Genomic DNA, 21,371 nt, shown 5'->3' with positions numbered 1-21,371 from the left:
AGGCTTCCTGGAGGAGGTGCCATTTAAACTGAGTCTTGAAGGATGAGCTGAGGTTTGATGAGTGGGCAAGGATATGGAAAAGACATTCCAGAAAAAGGATACAACATTCTGGAAGGCACAACAGAGTGTGTGGGCAGGGGGAGCAAGGGGCAATAAAGTCTGGGACAAGAGTAGAGACAGATCATGCAGGGCCTTCTAAGCCATAGGAACTTGGTGTTCAGAAAACATCTGCTGAGTGAATGCCACATTCTAGTGTTGCCCAAGTTTTGGCCATTGGGGTACGAGTTTCACAAGTTTTGCTGTACATAGGCACCACTGGTTCTATTTACAATTTACTTAACCTTTTTCTGTAAGTGAATTGGTTTTTTTTTCTTAAACAAATAAATCTATATTAAAAGAAATTCTATATGGAAACCATAACCAAAACCAAAAGGAGTATCACTTGCCATAAATAGAAAGTGGCTGTATAAAGAAATACAATGGGAACAGAAGAGAGTAATTAAATTCTATGTAGATATTGTTGCCTGTCCATGTCTTTGAGCCCGAGGCCTGCTCTAGCTTTGTTACGAAAGAAGATTAGTAAGCATTACAGAGGTTGAAGAATAGCACCACACTGAGACCTTCTCCTTGATGTAATCAGAAAGCTGGAAAGAGAAGGAAAAGAGAATCATTTTCTCACCATGTAATTCAATGTTCTTTAAAGCTGTACTATGTACCATTAAAATTGCCTCGGAGTTTCCTCCCTACCACTTCGCAGACTGTGAAAACAGTTGGTAAGCAATAAAATAGCCTACAAATGTGGTTGTTATTGCCTCTCTGTCGCTGTGTCCATTGTCTCTGGAGCCATTGCTTGGCTCAGTGAAGGTTTCGAAATCAGTGCCTTTGGCTACCCTCATCCCAACACTGTAGGGGGAAACCAGCAAGGGTGAGGCTGGAGAGAGGGGGACCCTGGGAATCCTAGACTCTCTGAATCAGAAGGGCTGGAGAGAGTGTCTTATCTTCCCACTCTGGGGAAGCTGGGACCACAGGAGGGACACAATTTGTCCAAGGCCACAGAGGTGGTTAGTGTTAGAAGTCCAGGGAACTATTAACATGGAAAAAAACAATAGTATAGTTCATTGTTTTAGGCTACTGATTCCAGTAGCTGTTATCTGCAAGGCTGGAGTACGGAGTGTGGGAGAAGCCAGCCCATGAGGCCTGAGAGCATGGGGCACCATCAGAGATATCAAACTGCTGGGCTCTTCAGCCTGGCTGAGGTTGGCGGTGGGCCGGAGGCCTGGGTGATGGGCAGTGTGGAAAGAACCTACCAGAGGCTCAAGTGTTTATAAAAGAAACCCAAGGAAATGAGGGAGGCCAGCACATCAGAGCTGCTCCAAAGGGCAGTGCCAGGTCAGCCAGGGATATCCTGGGACTGGGCAAAGCAACTAAGCTTTGGAGTTTGATGGGCTTGGGTTCAATCCCCATTCTGTCACTTCCTAACTATGTATGACTTAAGGTAAGTCACTTAAGTCACTCAAGGCTCCTCACTGGAGTATAATGTGGGTAAGGATGGTACCCACCTCACAAGGTTGTTGTGAGGATCACACAACCAATACAATCAATGCAAAGACAACGCATCTCAGTCTATCTTGGTGCTTTATTTGCCTCCTGGACTCCTGCTAAAGTGTTGAATTTATTTTTGCAATACCAAGGCATGTAGGCAAGAAGAGGCCGGAAAGGGGAGGCAATTAATGCAAAGCTCCTAGCACAGGGCCTGGTACATTACTTAGCATTGCTTCCCTCCCCACCCTCGCCCCTGCACCATATATTTTGTCTGCGCAGCCAGACCCCTGACCATATATTTTCTTCTCTCTGGCTCCCTCCCCTAGCCCAGACTCCCAAGCCCATACCTTCAGGCCCTGTCTGACCTATTCTTGTGCTCACCTGGCCAACTTATCTCAGCTACGGGGTTAATGAGGAGTCTTTCAAGTATATGCAGATAAGAAAGTTGAAGGGTCAAACTTCACAGGTGGGACAGGGACCTCCTTCACCTAGAGAGACAGGGGAAGGTGGATGCTCTAGGGCAGATGCCTGGCCAAGCAGCTTGTGTGTCTCACTGGAGGGAGAGGCCAGCTGTGGCCTCTGCCTGTTGAGGTTGCGGCTCTGCTGGCAGAGAACAAAGAAAAGACTCTGGTCTCCTGTGGCATTAGAAGGCAGTGCCTGAAGCAAGTCCCTCCATTAAAAGCTACAAGACGGAAGGTTAAATATAGCCCTTTCCAGTTGTCTAGGACAAAGATTTATGAAATGTCAGAGCTGTTTTAGAGTGAGAAACGATCTTATCTCGGCTCTGTTTTTAGAGAGTAGAAAGGAGGCAATAGAGAAGAGAAATAAATCTGGACTTTCACCAGTGGGTCATGGGAGGCCATCAGAGGATTTTGAGCAGCTGTGTCTGTTTTGTAAAGGCTCGCTCAGGCTGCAGAGTGGAGAATGGACTGGAGAGTGGAAGCAGGGAGCCCCAGAGGAGGGAGAGAGATGCGGGAGGCCAAACCAGGGGAGAAGTTGTGAAGATGGAGGTCGGGGGGGTGTTGGGCCTTCATCCCAGGTAAGGGCGGCCCTTCCTTCCCATTCTCTCTCCCTCGGAAGCAGAAAGTTTGCTCCCACAAGCTTTCTGCTTCTTCTCTAGGGCTTCTTCTCTAGGGCTCACTCTGTGTCTCTGTGAAAAAAGTAACCTGCAAAAGTTACCAAGACCCTTGGCTCCTTTTCAAGGCAGCCCACTGCACCCATGGAGGGTCTGTTGGAAAGTTCCTCCTTGTCTACAGACCTCAGCTTTGCCTCCTGAGGCCCCACCCTCCCGTCATCTGGTGACAGTCCCTCAGAGACCTGAAGACCAAAGATCATTTTCCTCTGATTCTTCTCCACGCCAAACAGCATGTGGTCCTCACGGGACTTTGGTTTTGGTCCCATTACTCAACTTTCAAATTACTTTAGCTCATAAACTCCTTTTGAGCATACGCCTGATGCAAAGGGCCAACTAAAACTCCAGAGACACAGCATGGACTCAGTCTGTCCTGCCAGCTACCTCCACAAGCAGTAGCTTCCAGACATTTTCAAGGGCATATCACTGTGGCATCATGCGCCTCCTCCCCCACCACCACGTGGCTAATCTTCACAGAAACCAGAGAGAGGTCCTGGTGTGGCACAGGGCCCTGTACTTGCTTCTGCCTTACTGCCAGGAGGTCTGGCTTGAACTGCAATTAGAAAGCTCTTGGTCCCTTGGTAGCAACCTGTGTGCACAGAAGACCAGTGACAGGCACCCCTTTCCTGCCTCTCCTTGCCTACATGCCTTGGTATTGCAAAAAATAAATTCAGCATTTTAGCAGGAGTTCAGGAGGCAAATAAAGCCCCTAGATTGAATGAGATGGAATTTTCTGCCACCGAAGGGACAAGGCCTCAGAATCTGTGTTAAGTCAATGTATAGGAAGTAAGAGGTACAGTAATTCTTACACACACACACACACACACACACACACACACACACACACACACACACGTGCAGAATTCCTCCATCACTTTTATTAATGCTCTAGGATCCCAGAATATCAAGGTTGGGATGTGATCACATCCACCCTGTCTTCCAGAGCCATCCGATTATGAATTCCCTTCACAGGATCTCGGTTAAGTGACCATCCTGCCCCTCCGTGCACACCTCTAGAACGCGGTCCCACACCCTCCCAAGGCAGCCCAGGCTGCCCCAGCATAGCTGTGAGTGCAGAAAGCTCCTCCTCCTCCATGAACCCCAGTTCCTTCCCTTGCCCCCTCTGCTGAGCATGCACCCCTCCTCCTCCAACGACTCACCTCCCCGGATCCAGAAGAGGGTGACAGAGTCGGTTCTCTCCATCCCGGGGGTGTGGATAACCAAGAATCCACATCCAGCAAGTCCTCATGCATGAGAAAAGTGTGTGCTGAGCCCACACTGGGGGCAGGGAGCCGAGGGGCTCCACACTGTCTCAAACCCTGTCCCCAGGCTCCTCAGTGGGTGCCCAGGGACTTTCCTGAACCCCGTTTCCCAGCACCCTGGTCCCATCGATCACATACTCCTTTGCCCAGTAAAGTTGTTCCTGGGCAGCCCAGCCTAGGGAAAGTAACTCAGGATTCAAAAGTGAGTTTCCTCTCTCTTTCCCCACCCCGCTGCACTCCACCCACAGCCACCCTGGACCCGTCGGCCCAGTCACAGCGGATAGGCGAGGGAAGTTTTCTGCGAGTTGGGCTTGTCTTTCTCTAGGTAAGGTTCTCAGCCAAAGGCCCGAGTCAGAGCCCCTCGGAGGGCTGACCTCCCGCTCAGCGGCTGTCCTGCAGCGAGGGGAAATGAACAGGAACTGGCTGTCTGAGTCAGCGCCCCTGGTCTATTGTCACTGTGCGGGCCCCTTCCTTCCCAGAGGAGAGGCGTGCACAGGGATAGGCCTTGTTTTTTGCAAGTCTCTCTTCCACACACACACTTTCTCTCTTGGCCTGGAACGAGTCTGTGAACTATGGCTGGATGCAATTCCATTCAATTTCCCCCAACGCCTAGCAATGGCCTACTCTACAGCACACAGAGGTCATCTCCTATCATCTTCACCACAGAGGAGCTAAAGACAACTAGTTTCACTTAATCCAGGGAGGAAACTGGGGCTCAGAAAGGGAAAGGGGTTTTCCCAAGGCCCAACAGCTAAAGGATGAGACTTGGGGTTATCCAGCTTGCTCTTTGTGGCATCAGGAGAACCCTGCTGATCTTCCCTACCTCTTCACCTACCTACACTTCCGCCAATAGACTGCAGATTCCAGCAAAGCCTATTTCCTGGTGCACAAAGCACAAGAGAAATCACTGGCTTTCAAACACTGAAAACATATCTTGTTCCAATTTGTTTCTCTTTGTTTGGAAGGACAAGGACCCAGGAAACAAGTCGCATGTGGGAGAAGCTCCTTACAAAGGGACTTCTTTGTTTTTCATTACTAAATGACTACATCGGCAAAATAAGCATGGGCGATGGATTGAGCCCTCGTTCCAGTAACTGTCTTCTAATCGGAAGAGAGGCATCACTGACTCTTGCTTACAGGGTGGAAAGAGACTCAGCATGAGATTTACTCTCTTTACTATCTTTGCCAAGGACACAGAAAGATAAGGAACCAGCTTTAACGAAGGCTCAAGATGGAGGTCCACATTCACACATGGCCAGAGCCACCTGCGTTGAAAAGACTTTCAACTCTTTGAGGGCAGGGCCAGGGCTCATGCATGGGTCTCTGGAGACCCTACCTTCAGAATGTATTTGTACAGCATGGTACACAAGCCATAGAAAAAGACTGAGGTGAAATCTCCAGACAAGGAGAATGCATTGTGTCCCTGAGGTGGGAAGAGGGTTAGTTTCCAGGAGCAAGGAATGGTTAGATGCATTCAAGAATTTAAGTAGTCTGAGGCATAAGCACTGTTCACTTTAGCACCACTCAGAGGGTGACCTTGGCAAGGATGGCTTCACAGAGGCCAGACTGCAGCAGGTTAAGGAGGGAAATGGGAGGGGAGGGGAGACACCTCTCAGGAAGTCTGGCTGTGGTTAGAGAGGAAAGAGGGCCGTAGCTGGAGGGAGAGGCACAACTAGAGAAGGGAGTCAGATTGTCAGGATGGGAGAGATGCTGTGTGTTTTTAAGCTGAGGAGCTTCTGTGAAAACTGCAGTTCCATCCTACCCTCTGTACTCTCTGAAGGCTGAACTTCACTTCGGACCAATTAAACCAGAACTTCTGAGGGGTGGAGCCTAGGCATTGATACTGCTTCAAATCTCCCCAGGTGGAGAATCATTGCACCAGTTTTTAGGAAAGTCCAGTCTTAAAGCCCAGCTAGTGGGCTAAAGGCAAGGGCAGCCTGACCTCTTTCACATTGGCAGATTAGCATAGGGGCTAAGAGAACAGACTTGGGAGCCCTACTGCCTGGGCTCAAATCCCAGCCTCACACCATTTACAGCCTGTGTGCCCTTGGGCATGTCACTTAACCTCTCTGAGCCTCAGTTTCTAATCTATAGACCACTTATGTAGTCCATGGTTTCTCATCTATATATGCCCTTTAGGAGCTAATAAAAGGACCTATACCATAAAGTTGCTATGTCGACTCAGTGAGTATCTGCACACTGCTCAGGCTACTGCCTGGCTCCACAGAAGCCCTGCTGGAGCTGGCCTGTGTTTCCTAGCAGTCCTCCTACGGCCTTTCTGACCAGTACCCTGGGCCTTCCCTCTAAGGTGCAGGAGGGCCACCTTTCTAAAACACTGCTGCTCCTACTCTGGGCTTGGCTCTCCCACTGGCTATTCTCTCTGGCCTGCCTCACAAATACCTGATTTTGTCATCCTGTCTCATAGTCACATCTCACCCCGGATCCCTCTGGACTGGAGGTGGCTGCTGTTGCTGTGGTAGGAGCTGCCATTGCACATGGCCAGAGCCACATGTTATTTGAGATGGGAAGACTTCACAAATTAGAGTCCCAGCCCATATTTGTCTTGTGTTCCCCCAACTGAGATTTGGGGGTTCTTTGGGCTGGAGTCATGGTAAGCTATTGTCCCTGGGTGGGGAAACGGCTGTGTGTATAAGTTTCCATGACACAGACCTCATGTTTCTGGGGTTGGAGACCTGATAATGAGGGCAGTGGGGAGCCATCTTCATCCCCAGAACCAGCAGTGTGACCTCTGGCTCTGAGCATCATGACTCTCAACCTTTCCAACCTCGCTCTGTACCCTGGGCAGACAGCTCCCATACCCCAAGCCAGCCAGGAAGACGGTTATGGTGCAGGGTTGGGATAGTCAAGATTCTGGCAGCAGAGAGGCTAGAAGTGGCAGTGTTCAGCAGTGGGGAGGTGGGGGGAGTGTGAAGAGCTAAGCCTGGGAAGGTAGAAACCCCCAAAGCCAGGTCCCAGAAGCAGAAGCAGGGCCCCAGGCTGCTAGGTGGGTCAGAATATTCCAAAGGGACACTGCATGCCTTTTATCTTCTGTGTGGCATGGGGAAGGGGATTGCACATCTCCGAGACAAGCTTAAAGGGCTCAAACAGCACCCCACCTGCACCCCACCTGCCCAGGCCTATGAATTCCACAAAAGGAATTGATAGAGGTGGCTCTGTGCTACCCTCCCCAACGCCAGAAACAAAACTCAGAAAACACACTCCACCCGAATGGTGGGGAGCAATTAGGAGCCTCACCCTGCTCCTGGGACCCCATATCCCTCTGTCTGTGCTCTGGGAGATTTTGACAGGAAATTGACTTTTGAAATAGAAAATCTGCTATTGAGAGAAATGAAGGTTTCATCAAAGACAATTTACTCCACATGATTGGAGATGGCACTTAGGAGGCCACGTTAGCCCAGATTGTTTGAAAGTACTGCCTAGGGGTGGTGAGGAGCTGACACGTCAGTGTGCAGGGTCTCCTATCAAGGACATCTTTCCTTGTAGTCTCAAGCATCATTTTTGCCTCTTTTCAATGTCAGAGCCTTGTCTGGTTTCTCCCAGCTTGATAATGGCTATATGGCCATGACCATGTGGCCTAGGGTGTCTCTACTCTGTTAATGAGGAAATCCCAGAGGTCACAAGGACAACTCTTGGGTAGTGGTGGTGGCAGTGGTGGGGAAAGAAACTGGACTGTTGCCCCTATTGATCTCTGTAGCTGCATGACCCTGGGAATGTCACCTGACCTTTGTGGATCCATAAAATGAAAGGTTTGTGGGAGATTAGTGGTTTCTGAGTACATACCTCACCTTTATTAAAATACCTGGGTCTCACCATAACAGAAACAAAAAAATCTGCTTTTCTCATGGAAGACTTTTCAATGTTGCCATGCAGAAATAATAATATGCATGACCATATATAATATACACTGTGCTCGGCCTGGCTCAGTGGCTCATACCTGTAATCCCGGCACTTTGGGAGGCTGAGGCGGGCGGATCACCTGAGATCGGGAGTTTGAGACCAGCCTGACCAACATGGAGAAACCATGTCTCTACTAAAAATACAAAATCAGCTGGGCGTGGAGGCGTATGCCTGTAATCTCAGCTACTTGGGAGGCCAAAGAAGGAGAATCGCTTGAACCCAGGAGGCAGAGGTTGCAGTGAGCTGAGATTGTGCCATTGCACTCTAGCCTGGGTGACAAGAGTGAAACGCCATCTCAGAAACACACACACACACACACACACACACACACACACACACACACACACAGTGCTCCCCCAAGACCCCCTCCACATCCCTCTCAGCCCCGCTCGTTGAGAACCCCTGATTCAGGTGATTTTTAGAGACCCTTCCTGCCCTGATCATCTTGAGCAATAACAATGGTAGCTCACACACGCTCCTTGCAGCTCACACACACTCCTTGCTTACTACATAGCAGGTGCTTTACATGCAGCAGCTGATTTCATCCTCACAACCACCCCATGAGGTAGGCACTATTAATTCCAACTGACCAAGGAGGCTCCATGAGCTTAGGTCACTTGCCTGAAGACACACAGCTTGTAACTGACCAAGTCTAGCTGAGAATCCAAGAGCTGTGGAAGTCTTCACCATGTTCAGACTTCAAGCATTTTAGAGGAAGAGAAAAACCCACAACATTTTCCTGATGATTTCCCATCCAAGGGGAAAACTAGAAAGCTTTGCTTGCTTAATCAGATTTCAACGGCACCCAGCACTCAGAGAAGACAAGGTGGTTGCCAACTGAAGCCACCCAGCAGCACAGGCCCAGGCTGGCTTTGTTGTTAACTGGGTGTGACAGTGGAAAACAGTATCTAACACTCTTGTTTCAAAGCATCCGTACACAGGTCATGATAAGGTTTTACAATATGCAGCATTTTACACTTCACAAGGTCTTTGAGAACGTCCCAGATCGTTTGCTCCTCAGGCTATTATTATCAACATTCCTACATTGCAGATGAAGAAACTGAGGATACAGGGGTGAAATTCCTTCCTCTAAGGAAGGATCTGAACTTGAGTTCAAACGTGCAGCTTCCCACACTAATTTCATGATCTCTCCCCATTCCTTGTAGCTGCCTCTCTCCACAAAGGTACCTAATTTTGTCTTTATGTCTTCTGAGTGTGTTTGCTGGCTCAGGGAAATGACATGATTTGGTCTCTCAGCTTGACAGAATGATTTCCCAGCGTAATTGTTGTATGTGTTAATGGTTTTTATTATTCCTTGCACAAACAGCATTATAACAACATTAGTGGAAATCTAAGGGAAAGAAAAATCCACCAAGCCTGCCACCCACAATAAATCAAGTTTTGATTTTTCCACAATTCTCTTCCAATTATTGGCCATGCGCAGACATACTTTCTGCAGGGTTTGTAGAGCTCAGCATAGAAACAGTTTTGTGTTTTGCCTTTTGCATGTTATACTTTATTATAAGCATTGTTCATGTTGCTCAAGTCTTCATAATTAGCTTTCATATTTCATATTTCAGTGAAGTTGGATGCAACATATTTATTTTGCCATTCCTCTGGTATTTGACATTAGGGCGGCCATTGTACCTTTCTTTTTACACATGTTTTTTGTTTCCTTCTACGTTCTGACCCAGAAAATGTGGGCATATCACGACTGGCCCCAACCCCCAGGGTCTGTGCCTCTGCCTCCAACACATCTCTCAGTCGTGGGAGGAAAGCACCAGGAAATATTTTGTTCGGTGGCCTAGAATTTTAACTTCTTCCGTACCTTCCAATGGACTCATCAAGTCTGACTAGAAAATAGGTCTTTAGGAAGAAGGTCCCAGGGGGATAGGGGTCAATGGACTCCCTTGTAAGTCTCTGCCACTTTAGCTTCCACCATACCGAAATCGAGGATGTGAGAATTCAATAAACTTGTGAAGATGAAAGGGCCAGGTCAACTATAAAAATGCCTTGCAAATGTAATGAGATGATTTCCTCATTTTGTTTAGGTACAGAGAAGAGAACGGTGGACTCTTTTTCATCCTGAAGCACAGGTCACCGTGCTTACAGTGCTGATTCGGTTGCTTGCGGGGAGAGGGATGTTGGACACCAGCATGATACCAGTTGTCTGGATCTGAAGCCTCTCTCAGCCTAATCTGGTTTAGGCTTAAATTCAAGAATCCTCTACTTTCTTACTACCTCAGGAATCCCTGGCTCTAGCTTCTGGACCCAGCATGGAGTCCCCAATGAGTTCAGTTATTCCAACAACACAAATACGCCATCAAACAGACATGTGGTGGGACTTCTACAAGGCTGGGCATTGCAGCCCTTGTTGCCATAGAGATTTGCTAGCCCTACCACAAGCAAGCCCAGACCCCTCCTTCCACCACATCCAGTCTCCAGGGTTACTAATGCCTGTCATAGATGCAAAGATGCTGAGAAGCGCATGGTATGGTGCAATAGGCACAAGCTTGAGAGTTAGGCAGATTTGGGCTCAAATCCTGGCTCTATAACTTCCTTGTTACCAGATCATGGGGCAACTCTCCTTTAGAGTCTCAGTTTTCTCATCTGTAAAATGGCATCAATAATCCCTGCCTGGTGGTTTTTCTGAGAGTTAAGTAAAGTTGTGGATGAAAAGTGCTGGCATATAATAGGTACATGATGGATATTAACTCTCTTTCTCTTCTCTATGGGATACTAGTTCAAATAGATGGTTCATATATGCACAGCTATGCGTATGCTGTGTAGTAACGGTGGTGCTAGCACGCATCCCCCTCCCCACCACATACAGATTCACGGGGTGACTCACTCAATAGGTGAAAGGGGCTGTGAGAGTTGGCGAGAACTCATTCCCAACTCACGAGCTTAGCAGACAAGGCTTTCCAGTCTTAAAGCAACCTATGCTCTAAGGTCCTGTTAGGCTTCCACGTGCTGTGACTGCCCCGCCCCCCCTCACCCCTCCTGGCTGTGTGACTGGTTTCCCTCATCCTTTTCCTGCTGCAGTTCAGCCTGGCTGCTCCTCCACAGTCTCCTAAACCTGCGGGGCTCACTTCTGGCTCCAGCCTCTGGGAAAAGTTTCCTCCCTCTGCAATCATAATCACCCTTCTTCCTTTGAAAAGCAATTTCAACTTTCAAAAGCTTTTCTAGCTATCTCACATGGCATCTTCCCAATTACCCTGGGAATCTGCTAAGGATACCCCCTGAGGATCTGTAGCTTTTTATAGCCAAAGGACAGAGGTAGCAGAGGTGGATGACCTGCCTAAGATCACCCTGCAGGTTACTGGGCAAGAGAGACCGGAACCCAAGCCTTCTGAGTCTTGGTCAAGGGTTCTTTCCCACCCTTTGGTATACAAATTGTAGCCCTTGCCCTTGAAAAGCTTGAATTTTACTAGGGGGAGGTAAACATGCAATAACAAATATAAAAATGATAATACCAACAATGGTAACATTATGTAAAAGGTGTCCATTTAGTACTGAGGAGGGAGTGATGAACTTCATTAATTAATTTTGTATGAAGGAAGGCAGTCAGTCAGGGACAGTTTCAGAGAAGAGGAAACACAGGATCAGGATTCTGAAGGCTGAATAGAAAACTGTCAGGAGAAGATAGCAGGTGGAGGAGGTATTACAGGCAGAGGAAAGTGCATTAGTGAAAGCATGGAAATGTTGAACAGGAGCATTTGGAGACCTTCAACTCATTCAATATGGCTGGATCAAGTTCAAGGTGAGAAGTGACAGTTGGTGAGGCTGGAGAAGTAGAAGGAGCCCAATCATGAAAGATCTCTAAGTTGTGCTAAGGAAAATATACTTTATCCTAGAAATGGGTGCTTCTCAAGCCTCAGGCATTGGTATCTCAGTTTCCCAACTTTTGCCATTTCCATGTGCCTCCTATACTACTATTTACTTAATCATTTTATTCAAAAAGACTCACTTTAAAAACATTTAACCTTGCCCTAATTTAAAAAAAATGAGAAATCATGGGTTTGATGTATTAGTTATATAGTTTTCGAATACACATTAAAATATATACAGAACTTGAAAGGCAAAAAGAGTTTTCTCTGTTACACCTACAATGATCCCCTGGGCCACCTGAGATCCACTCCACACTCAGGGAGCAATCGTAATCTCTCATATCCCAATTAGTAAGACTTGAGTTCATAGCAAGGGAGCACAGGGACAGTTCTTTCTGGTGGCTGTGTTGGGCATGCCCAGGAGAAGGTCAGAGGTGGAAGCAGGCAGCCCAATTCTGGAATAAGCGAGAGTGACTAAAGGTCTCGATTTGGACACTGACAGTAGGATAAGAGACGGGCTCAGATGTCTCAGAGGAAGCCTCGAAAATGAATACTTTTTGAATGAATGAGCAGATAGATGGATGAGTGAAAACTGTAAAGTGTGTGGTGAGGGAGAGAGAGAGAGGAGTGAAGAACGACTCCCAGGATGCTAGTTTGGGTTACTGAAAAGACAGTGGGGTCACTAAGAGAAAATGGAAGAGAGAAAAGGGAGCAAGAAGAGAAAGAATGGCACAAGTTTAGCCTAGTGGGAGTGAGTGTTCAATCAGGGCTTCTGGGACGGCCTAGGGATTGTGAGTGAGCAGGTGTGGTGTTGTGGTAAGGTGTAGTAAGGTGGAAGGGAGAGGGAGGGAGAAGCATTTATGAGGCCATCTCCTCATGTTCCCATAGCTACTACATCAAGGATGACCCTGGATTGGAGCTGGCATTGAAGATACAAAGCAACTTTAAGAAATGAAACAATAGCCAGTAACTGTCCCAAGTTGTCACATCAGCAATTATGTAAAAAGTTATCTTCAAGCTTCTGTACTGATCTGCACAGAGCATCTCCATGTAATACCAGCAGGTCCTGAGCCTTCAGCTCCAAGGCAGAGAAGCAGGAGACTCTGAGGTGGTGTTTGGGCCATTCACCTAACGGTGGCCTTGGGAGAGTATGTGCCTGAAAGATTCTAAAGAAACTTCAATGCTCAGAATTTTTATTCTTTGGCTCAGTCCACCACAGAGGCCCAAATTCAGCCCATATAGGAGGCCAAACAAAGCCCTGTTCTCACAGGCAGGCTCCAGAGACGGTTACCCTGCCTGACAGCATATCCCAAGTTGCTTTCCTGTAGCTTCTCTCCACACCACGCCCTATAAGAATCCCATTGTAGGGCTGCCCCTAGGACTGGCTGGCCTTGGACAACTACCCTCAACCGCATAGCCAGTTCCAGAAAGAGGCAGAGGCAACCCTCTGGGCCTGAGCATGGCACACTTTTGGCAAGACAACAATCTGTTTATTGCTTTCTTATGGTAAACGTGAGCCAAACTTGGCAAAAACTTTTTCTTCCTTCCCACTGGCCTGAATGGTGGATGAGAGCTTCCCAAACAGGCACAGAGGGAACTGCAGGCTCCTCCTGGACTCTGTGTGATGCGAAGAGTGTGTGTGTATGTGGTGGTGGTGGTGGGGAGCGGTGGGTGCTGACAAAGGAGAAGAGGGAACTCCACCAAGACAGAGGGAGGAGGGCACAGAGAGAAAGTACTTGTGGCCCTAGTGCATGAAGCCTAACCCCAGGCAGCAGTGGAAGGTACTCTCAAGTGGCCAAGGGGTAGGTGGGAGGGTAAGAGTTGGTGGAAGTGGGTGAATGAATTAAGAGAAGTTGCTTCCAAATTGCTCTTGCACCGCCTGGGAAGGTGAGCTAGGAAAAGTTGTCTGCAGACCTTGATTTCCACAGTGTCAGCATTCAGGAAGGCGTTGTTGGGGAGAACTATGCCAGCACCCTTGAGTCCATATCTGGAGAGGGGCAAGAAAGGGGCAAAGCAGAGCACACCCAGGGGTAGGGGAACAACAAACTCAAGGCTGGCAAATGCTCCTCTCACCCATGCATGAGGAGAGCTCTGTCAGGGCTGGGGCAGGGAGGTGGGGGGCAGGGCATTACACAGCAAGAAACAGATTTGTCTGGATCATTCTATGCATGCAGCATATGAGGTAGAGCCAGGAGAGGTGTAGGTGTACATGTTCAGGGCGGGTATGGGGGCTGGGGCAGGGGGAGACGAAGGTTTGAATAACAAAGGAGGCTTGGCTAGTAAAGGATAAGCCATGCATGGTTCCAAGACTCTGCCTACTGGATCCAGGGAGAAAGCACAGTCCTAGCCATGAACTTCAGTCATTGGCACGCTGCTCACTTCTCTGACACTCCAGCCACCCTCCAGAGGCTACACAGGATTGCCGGCGAAGGGGCTGGCCCCTCCCAGCTCAGGGCGCTCTGACTTATGCAATTCAGCCTGGCACAGGAGCAGGGGAGCTGGGAGTTCACCCTCATCTCCCTCGGGTTCTCTCCCTGCCCCCTACCAGCCCCTGCAAGTCACACCAAGGGTCAGGGGCCCCACATGGCAGCAGCTGGGAGGCCCTGGCTGTAGGAGCCCCAGAAAAGGAGGGAAGGGAAAAGAGTACCTGTTGCTGAATGCATCCTGCTTTGGCTCTTACTCCTCGGTTGCTTGTGGTGAGAGTTGCCCATCATTCTGCTCTGGACTGGCAGCCACCGCGGCGGCCGCTGCCACCTCCTCCTCCTCTTTCTCCTCCTCCTCCTCCTACTCCTCCTCCTCCTCCTCCTCTGCCTGTGCTCCTCCCCAGGTGCTTACATCACCTCAGCTTTGCTTCTCACATACATGGCTCTTCCAAATCCCACTTGTGCCCCTGGCACAGAATTGTACAGATCTGAGCCTATCACTTGGACTAGAGCCTGCTAGGAGCTTCTCTCAGTCTCTCAGTCTCTCTCTCTCTCTCTCTCTCTCTCTCTCTCTCTCTCTCTCTCTCTCCCTTCCTCCCTCTCTCTCCCCCTCCCTTTCCCCCTCCCCCTTGCTCAGTGCTCCACTCCGGTCGAGCAGCCCAGGTTCCAAGAGGAACCCTAGCAAGCCCTGAAAGTGGCCCCCACTTCATCTGCGTCTGCAGAAAGGGCCAGCACAGGCAACCCCCAGGACCGGACTCGCCCGCCTTCACCGTCCCTGGCTGTCTCTGCTCTCTGTGCTGTCATTCCTGCTGCCGCTCGCTCGCTCACTCACTCGCTCACTCTGTCTGCAGAAGCTTGCAGGAGCGCGGGGCCAATAACAGAGCCTAATCCGGGAGTGTGACAGGGACTAGTGAAGGAATGTGCTACCCAGGAATTCTAAGTGGCACAGCTCCCTGCTCCACTGGGGGATGGATCCAGTTCTGTAAGTGACAGCTGCCAATGAGCTCTGGGCTCCAGTCCTGACAGAAATCTGGGAAAATTTGGGCAGACCACAAAGCTGTCAGGCTGCAGACTTGGAGCTAGCACAGCCAGATGCCACAAGAATGCCCAGTGTGGCCACCAGGTGTACCTGCTTCCTTGTCAGACACACCTGAAGCCTCACTCCACTCTCCCCTCCCTCTCCTGCTTTGCTTTCCCAGGGGAGGGCAGAGCTGGCAGCCCAGAGATTCGCAGACTGGAACTGGGACCCTTGGCAGCCAATGAGAGGGCTCCTTCCATGAGTCCCACAGCAAATACATGCGCTCTCTCTCTCTCTCTCTCTCTCTCTCTCTCTCTTTCTCTCTCTCTCTCTCTCTCACACACACACACACACACACACACACACGGACACACACACACACACACACACGGACACACACACACACACACACTTACGCAGCTGCTCACTGTGAGTGCTGCAGCCCTGTGGGATAAGCGACACAGGGCAGGTGGTGCTGGCTCAGCAGCCCATTCCAGCCCCAGCAGCCTGGCTGTGAGGAAGGGCTGTGGCTCCTGGAACCAACTCTGCCAGAGCTAGACAGCCTCAAGTGCCTTCACTCAGGAGAGTGGTGGTACTGCTCAATGCTGATGTCATCAGATCCATGCTCACTGGGACAGGGAGCTTGTCTGTAATAGCCATGGCCACAGAGCACTGTGGGTGTGGGTCTGGCTAGAGCTTCAGCCTGGAAGACTTGGGGCTTTGTGCTACCCAGAAAGCAGAGCTTTCTGACTTTGTGGCAAGAGGTCTAAAGTGGGATCTGCCCACTCACGTGCCCAGTCATTCAGTCATTCTTTCAGCAGTTCCCAGGGATCTGCTCTGGCCAGGCTCTGTGTGAGGGTTGGGGACACAGAGGTGCCAGTCATTGCCTAGGAGGGTGTGACTGACATGTCCACAGGCCATGACAATACAGAGAAGGATCAATAATGTTGTGGGACTGTCAAAGAGAAGCTTCTTCAGTCTGGAAGGTCTGGAGATACCTTCCCAGGGGAGGTGATGCTTGGACTGGGTCATGAAAGATGAAGAAGAGTTGGCCAGAAACAGAAAGGGGAAGGATACACTGTTAACTATTTGGAATATTACCCCTGCTAGGAACCTCTCCTGTTGAGTCCCCAGCTTTCAAGGGTCTCTTCAGTTTTCTTCAACAATTCCACAAACATATCTCAAGCTACTGACTTCAGGCTGTCTCAGCCTAGTGGGGGCAACAGATAATTATAGAGAGGAACCACAGGATAGTGTGACCCATGCTTGGGCTTTGCAGCTTACTGTGGAATGTGAGGCTTCCAAGGGGACCGATTTGAGGCCAGAAAAGAGGGCTTGGGAAATAGAGGTCCCAGGGCAAGCGTGAAGAGCCAGAAGTGAAGCATCTTGGGAAAATACGTTCATGAATATGGTAAAAATCATGAAGATTGAAGCAAAAATCTTCAAGGTGATAAGCGAATAACTGAAGCTTGGAGAATGTTTGGTTCTTGACCTCTTATCCACTTGTGATGGGTCCTAGGTATGAGTCCTGGTAGTTTCAAGGTTGTAAACATGGACTTAAAGCTCAGGGAGGCTAGAAAAGACAGAATCATGACAACTTGAGATAATTCTAGAATGCGTGGGACAACCTGAAAGTGAAAACAGAATTGAATTCGATTGGGTTGTGCACTTGGGACCCTGGATTACACTTCCAGGAACCACATGAGGAAGCTTGAATAGGAACAGGTATGTTTTGGAAGTGTTTGGGGAGTAAAGGCATGGGGGGTTGGGGAGGAGGAATGAGTGAATGATTACAACCTGGACATATTTGTGTACTCCTACTTAGGTCAAGAAGTTGAACATGACCAGGGCTACAGAAGCCCTCCTCGAAGCAGTTTGTTTGTTTGTTTGTCTGTTTTTTTGAGACAGGGTCTTGCTCTGTCATCCAGGCTGGAGTGCAGTGGCACGATCATGGCTCACTGAAGCCTCAACCTCCTGGGCTCAAGTGATCCTCCCACTTCAGCCTCCTGAGTAGCTGGGACTACAGGAGTGCCCCAGCACTCCCAGCTAATTTTTTTTTTTTTTTTTTTTGTAGAGATGGGGTCTCATTATGTTGCCCAGGCTGGTCTTGAACTCCCGGGCTTAAGTGATCCTCCCACTTCGGCTTCCCAAAATGCTGGGATTATACCTGTGAGCTACCACATCCAGTCTCAAAGCAGTTTTTTAACCATCATTGCATATCGTTCTCACACCAGCCCTGTCAGGTAGATATTGCCAGTTTAATCCACTCTACAGATACTTAAACAGGCTAAGATAGGGGAGGCAGCTTAGCCAAGGTCCATATTAGCTTCTTCCATTGAGCCTACACCCATGCTCAAGATGTTCCCACTGGAGGAAAAAGAACAAAAGAGAAGAGCAGACACAGAACCCCTCCTTTCTCCTTGTCCTTTCTGCCTCACCACTCCTCTCCTCTTCTCATCTGAGCTTCTCATTTGGGAAGCCTATATCTCGTGTCCCATGTCCTCACCTCCTCCTCTCTGTAAGCCCCACTGTGGCCCCTGGAGCTTTTCTCACCCAAGCACTGGTGTCCCCATGACCATAATCCATTAGATGCTTAAGGATCTGCTGGGGGTCACACACTCCCTCTGGACTAAATGAACCCAACTAGTACATGGTGCAGCCAGGTTTTGGACCCCTGTCTATCTCCACATTCAGTACTTTCTCCACCATATCCTTTTTTAATCATCTAAATTGGACGAGGAATGCTTTTAGACATCTTTTATGCTTTCCTCTCCCTCCCCTACCCACTCACTGAGTCTTGTAAATTGTTCCTTAGAACTGTCTCAAATTGGAGCATTTCATGGCATCATCTCCACTTCCCTCACCCTGGTCCCTGCTACCATCGTCCCTCTCCAGACCCCTGCAATGAAGATCTTCTTCACTGGGCTCCCTGATTCCACCTCTGCATCCTAAAATCTTTTCATGACACAGCAGCCAGAGTGAGCTTTTACAAACATAAATCAAACCACATCGCTCCATTGCTTGGAACCTTCCAATGATCTGTTGTCTAAAGTGTCAAGTCCACACGCTTCAGCCTATACTCAGAACCAGCTTCATCTGACCTCTTTGCCTCCCCTCTTGATTCCCTGAAACAGACCCCTCTGCCCATTCAATCTGGGCTACTCATTCTCTTCTTTACCTTGTCATTGTGGCTTATCATTTCATGGTAAAGCGACCAGGGAAAAGCTTTGTGGTCAGAGAAGCCTAGATTCAAATCCTCATACTGCCATTTCTACCTGTGTAACCTTGTACAACTTACTTAACCTCCCCAGCCTCCATTTTCCATAATGGGAGAATGAAAACACCTAACTTGTAGGCTACTATAAGCCTTTCATGAGATAATGCGGAAATGAGCTAAATGACACCAGGCCCATAGTAGGTGCTTGCTAAACAGTGCTTCCCATCCCCTCTCACCGCCTCTACCCGCTGTTCCCAAACCCTACAGGCTGCTCCTCAAGCTTCAGCTCAAATTCCATCACCCCTTGAAAGTCCTCTTTGCACACATCCCTACTAGCAGTCTGCAGGGATAATTCCTCTCAATACCTTCAGCTCTGGCTGGCTGAGCCTCTCATTTGTCTTTAAACATAGATGTCCTGGAATTGTTCGAAATCTTCCACGTATTCATGAACCTTCTCTGCCCCAGCAACTTATGAATTCTTTGCGGGATGGGCCACAGTTTGGGTGTTTGAAGCTGTGCCTTGTGGAGGGCCTTGCACAGAGGATGGCTCAGTGTCTGCCCATTCGTGGGCACAGGCCAAGCTACCCTGCTCATGCAGACCTTCCTTCCTCTCCTTCCTCCCAGCACTCCTTGGCTCCCTGATGATCCCTCTGAAAGCTCCATGCTTGGTCCTTGTTCCCCTACCAACCCAACAGTCTTCTCAAATTTTTCTCATCCCTTCCTCCTCATCAGTGTGCACATCCAGGCTGGGTAGGGTGCTGGCGGCGCTGTTCTAATGGGTTCACTGATGCAAGATCACTGCCTGTGGAGAGAAGCTGGAAAGACTGGCTAGCCTTTTCACTGAGCACTGTGCTCAGGGAGGGAGGTGTGGTGGCTTTAGGAGGGGGATGAACTCCCTGTGGTGTCTTCATGTGGAGTTTGGGGAAGAACGGTTTCTTTCTTTTTTGCCTGTGTGCAAGCTAAGCCCAGCCAGGAGCACCCAGTTCTATAGAAGAGAGAGGGAGGGCCAGGCCCCACCATTTGGCTGGTCCCCCACCCTACTTGGTGCCTTAGACACACCAAGGGAGGAGACAGAGAAGTCTGAGGCCCAAAAGAAGCAACTCAGGGGCCCATGCCCCCAAAGTGAAACAGCTTAAGGTTCATCGTTACCATCTCATTGGCTGTACCCCTCTGTACTCAAGGATGTCAAAGTGGGTGGACAGGGAAGTGGGGCAGGTGGTACTATCTCTGGACTGCCCCCTGGAACCCAAGAGCTGGGACAAGAACTACCCTGTCACTTTAGTCATGCTCTTACTCCTCACAATCACCCTGTCAGGTGTGGATTATTAGGACCTAAGTTGAAGATGTGGAGACAGAGATTGGATAAAAAAAATGGAGCTAGTAAGTGGCAGGGTTGGGATTTGAACCCAAGTTAGGCTGACTCCAAGCCTGTCTCCTTTTCATTCTGCTGGGCCCGTCTGCCATAACCTGCACACGCTCTATCCTGGTGTGGGGAATTTCCAGGTACAAGTTCCATAAGGAAAAATGAATTCTAATACACACTCTGACTCTGACTCCAGTGGGCTGTAGCCTGCCAGTGGCTACCCCTCAGAGTGCTTGTGTGTTGTGCGCCCCAAGAGAGCAAACTCACTCAACCCTGGGCCCGGAGACACTTTCCAACTGCACATCAGGCACAGTCCCTCAAGCCTGAAACATAAACTTCCCTTCTAGCCCCAGTGAAGTGTTCTCTAGGTTCTATTCCTTCTGTCTAGAATGCTTTTCCTTCCACTTCCATCTCTGCTTGTGAAAAGTCAGACTTCTCAAGACCCAGCCCAAATGTCTCCTCCCCCATGAGGCTTTCTCTGAGCCTTACAGCCAGAATTGACTTCACCTCTGCACAACCATATCTTCTCTACAGATCTCAGGTCCATCTTGAGCCTTTTCTGATCTTCCCAAATGTAAATAGTCTTCCCCTTGAGTTAATTCCCACAGTACAGTATTCCCCCAAATGCAGTACACATTGTGCTAGTGGCATGTGAGGTGACAGTACAATGGGGAATTTTAGAAATACATGGATGATCTTTTAAAGTTTAACAGTCACATATTTATTCTAATGTATATTAGATTCTAATAAAAATTACAGGGGAAAGTTGAGTGCATGAAATGTAATTTCTTGAATATTTGAGGCAGAATTGAATGAGTTGGTTTAAAGAAAAATATTTGGTATCTGTGAATTGGATTGAATTACTCATACCTTCCTCAAGGCTGTTGGACAAAAGATCTGCAGTGATGGTTAAAAACTGTTTTGAGGGGTTACTTCTGTAGTCCTGGACAAGGCCAACTTCTTGACCTTGGAAGTGCGTACATGGGTGTGTATAATTTGTGACCATTCATCAATGTGTGCGGTTTTTTTGTATGTTAATTGCCCGTACAAAGTTTATTTTTTAGAAAGTGCCTGACACATAGTAGCCCCTACTCAAGGGAGGTAGAACACTTTGTATTTTGGGCCAAAGTGACTAGAAAGGCAGTGATGTCATTAATAGCCAAGGAACATGGGGATTAGTTACATAGAAAGTGGGTTTGAGAAGGGAGGCAGGAGGCTGTGGAATTATGATTTGGGAAATGTTTTTCTTTTTTGGCCCCTGTCCCAGTAAGAAGCCAGAATGCCTTCTGAGAGCTGGTCTTATGAGTAGTAGGCCAAGGTCAAGGCAGTGGAACCAGCCAAGGCCCGGATCGTGAATAAGCATACACCCCAGAGGCTAAGCAGAGACGCAGACACAGGGGAAAGAGTGCTGACGGGAGGCTCTATGACCTTGGGCAGGCCCTGGCCATTCTGAATCCCATTTAGTTTTCATCTGGACAGTGAAACATATGAACCTAATTACCCCCTGAGGGTCCTCTCAGCTCAGACACTAAGAGGCGGTTTTCTTATGCACTGATATTAGTCAACAAGTAGGTTCTCGAGTGATCCAAGCACCCACTCTGTTCCAGGTACCATTCTGGTTACAGAGGTCACAAGAATGAGAAGCCCCAGCTGCTGCCCTCAGGAG

General features: G+C 48.9%; 1 protein-coding gene across 9 annotated transcripts in view; it reads right to left on the bottom strand.

Moving 5' to 3' along the window:
• NHSL2 (NHS like 2) overlaps positions 1-21,371 on the bottom strand; it is a 234,203-nt gene that overhangs the window by 61,830 nt on the left and 151,002 nt on the right. For 2 of the 9 annotated variants that reach the window (XM_065538101.2, XM_065538103.2), the window contains exon 1: positions 3,835-4,336. The exons of 6 other annotated variants lie outside the window; for them this stretch is intronic. In XM_065538101.2, the coding sequence (XP_065394173.1) occupies positions 3,835-3,877 (43 nt within the window). In that variant the 5' untranslated portion in view covers positions 3,878-4,336. Of the gene's footprint in view, positions 1-3,834; positions 4,337-14,331; positions 14,950-21,371 lie in introns of those variants that run through there. One more of the 9 variants, XM_045383961.3, reaches the window with a different exon arrangement.

Source organism: Macaca fascicularis, chromosome X, assembly GCF_037993035.2.
Source record: "Macaca fascicularis isolate 582-1 chromosome X, T2T-MFA8v1.1".
Taxonomy (NCBI): Eukaryota; Metazoa; Chordata; class Mammalia; order Primates; family Cercopithecidae; genus Macaca; species Macaca fascicularis.
Note: the sequence above shows the minus strand (reverse complement) of the source record. Positions and strands in the feature narration are given on the sequence as shown.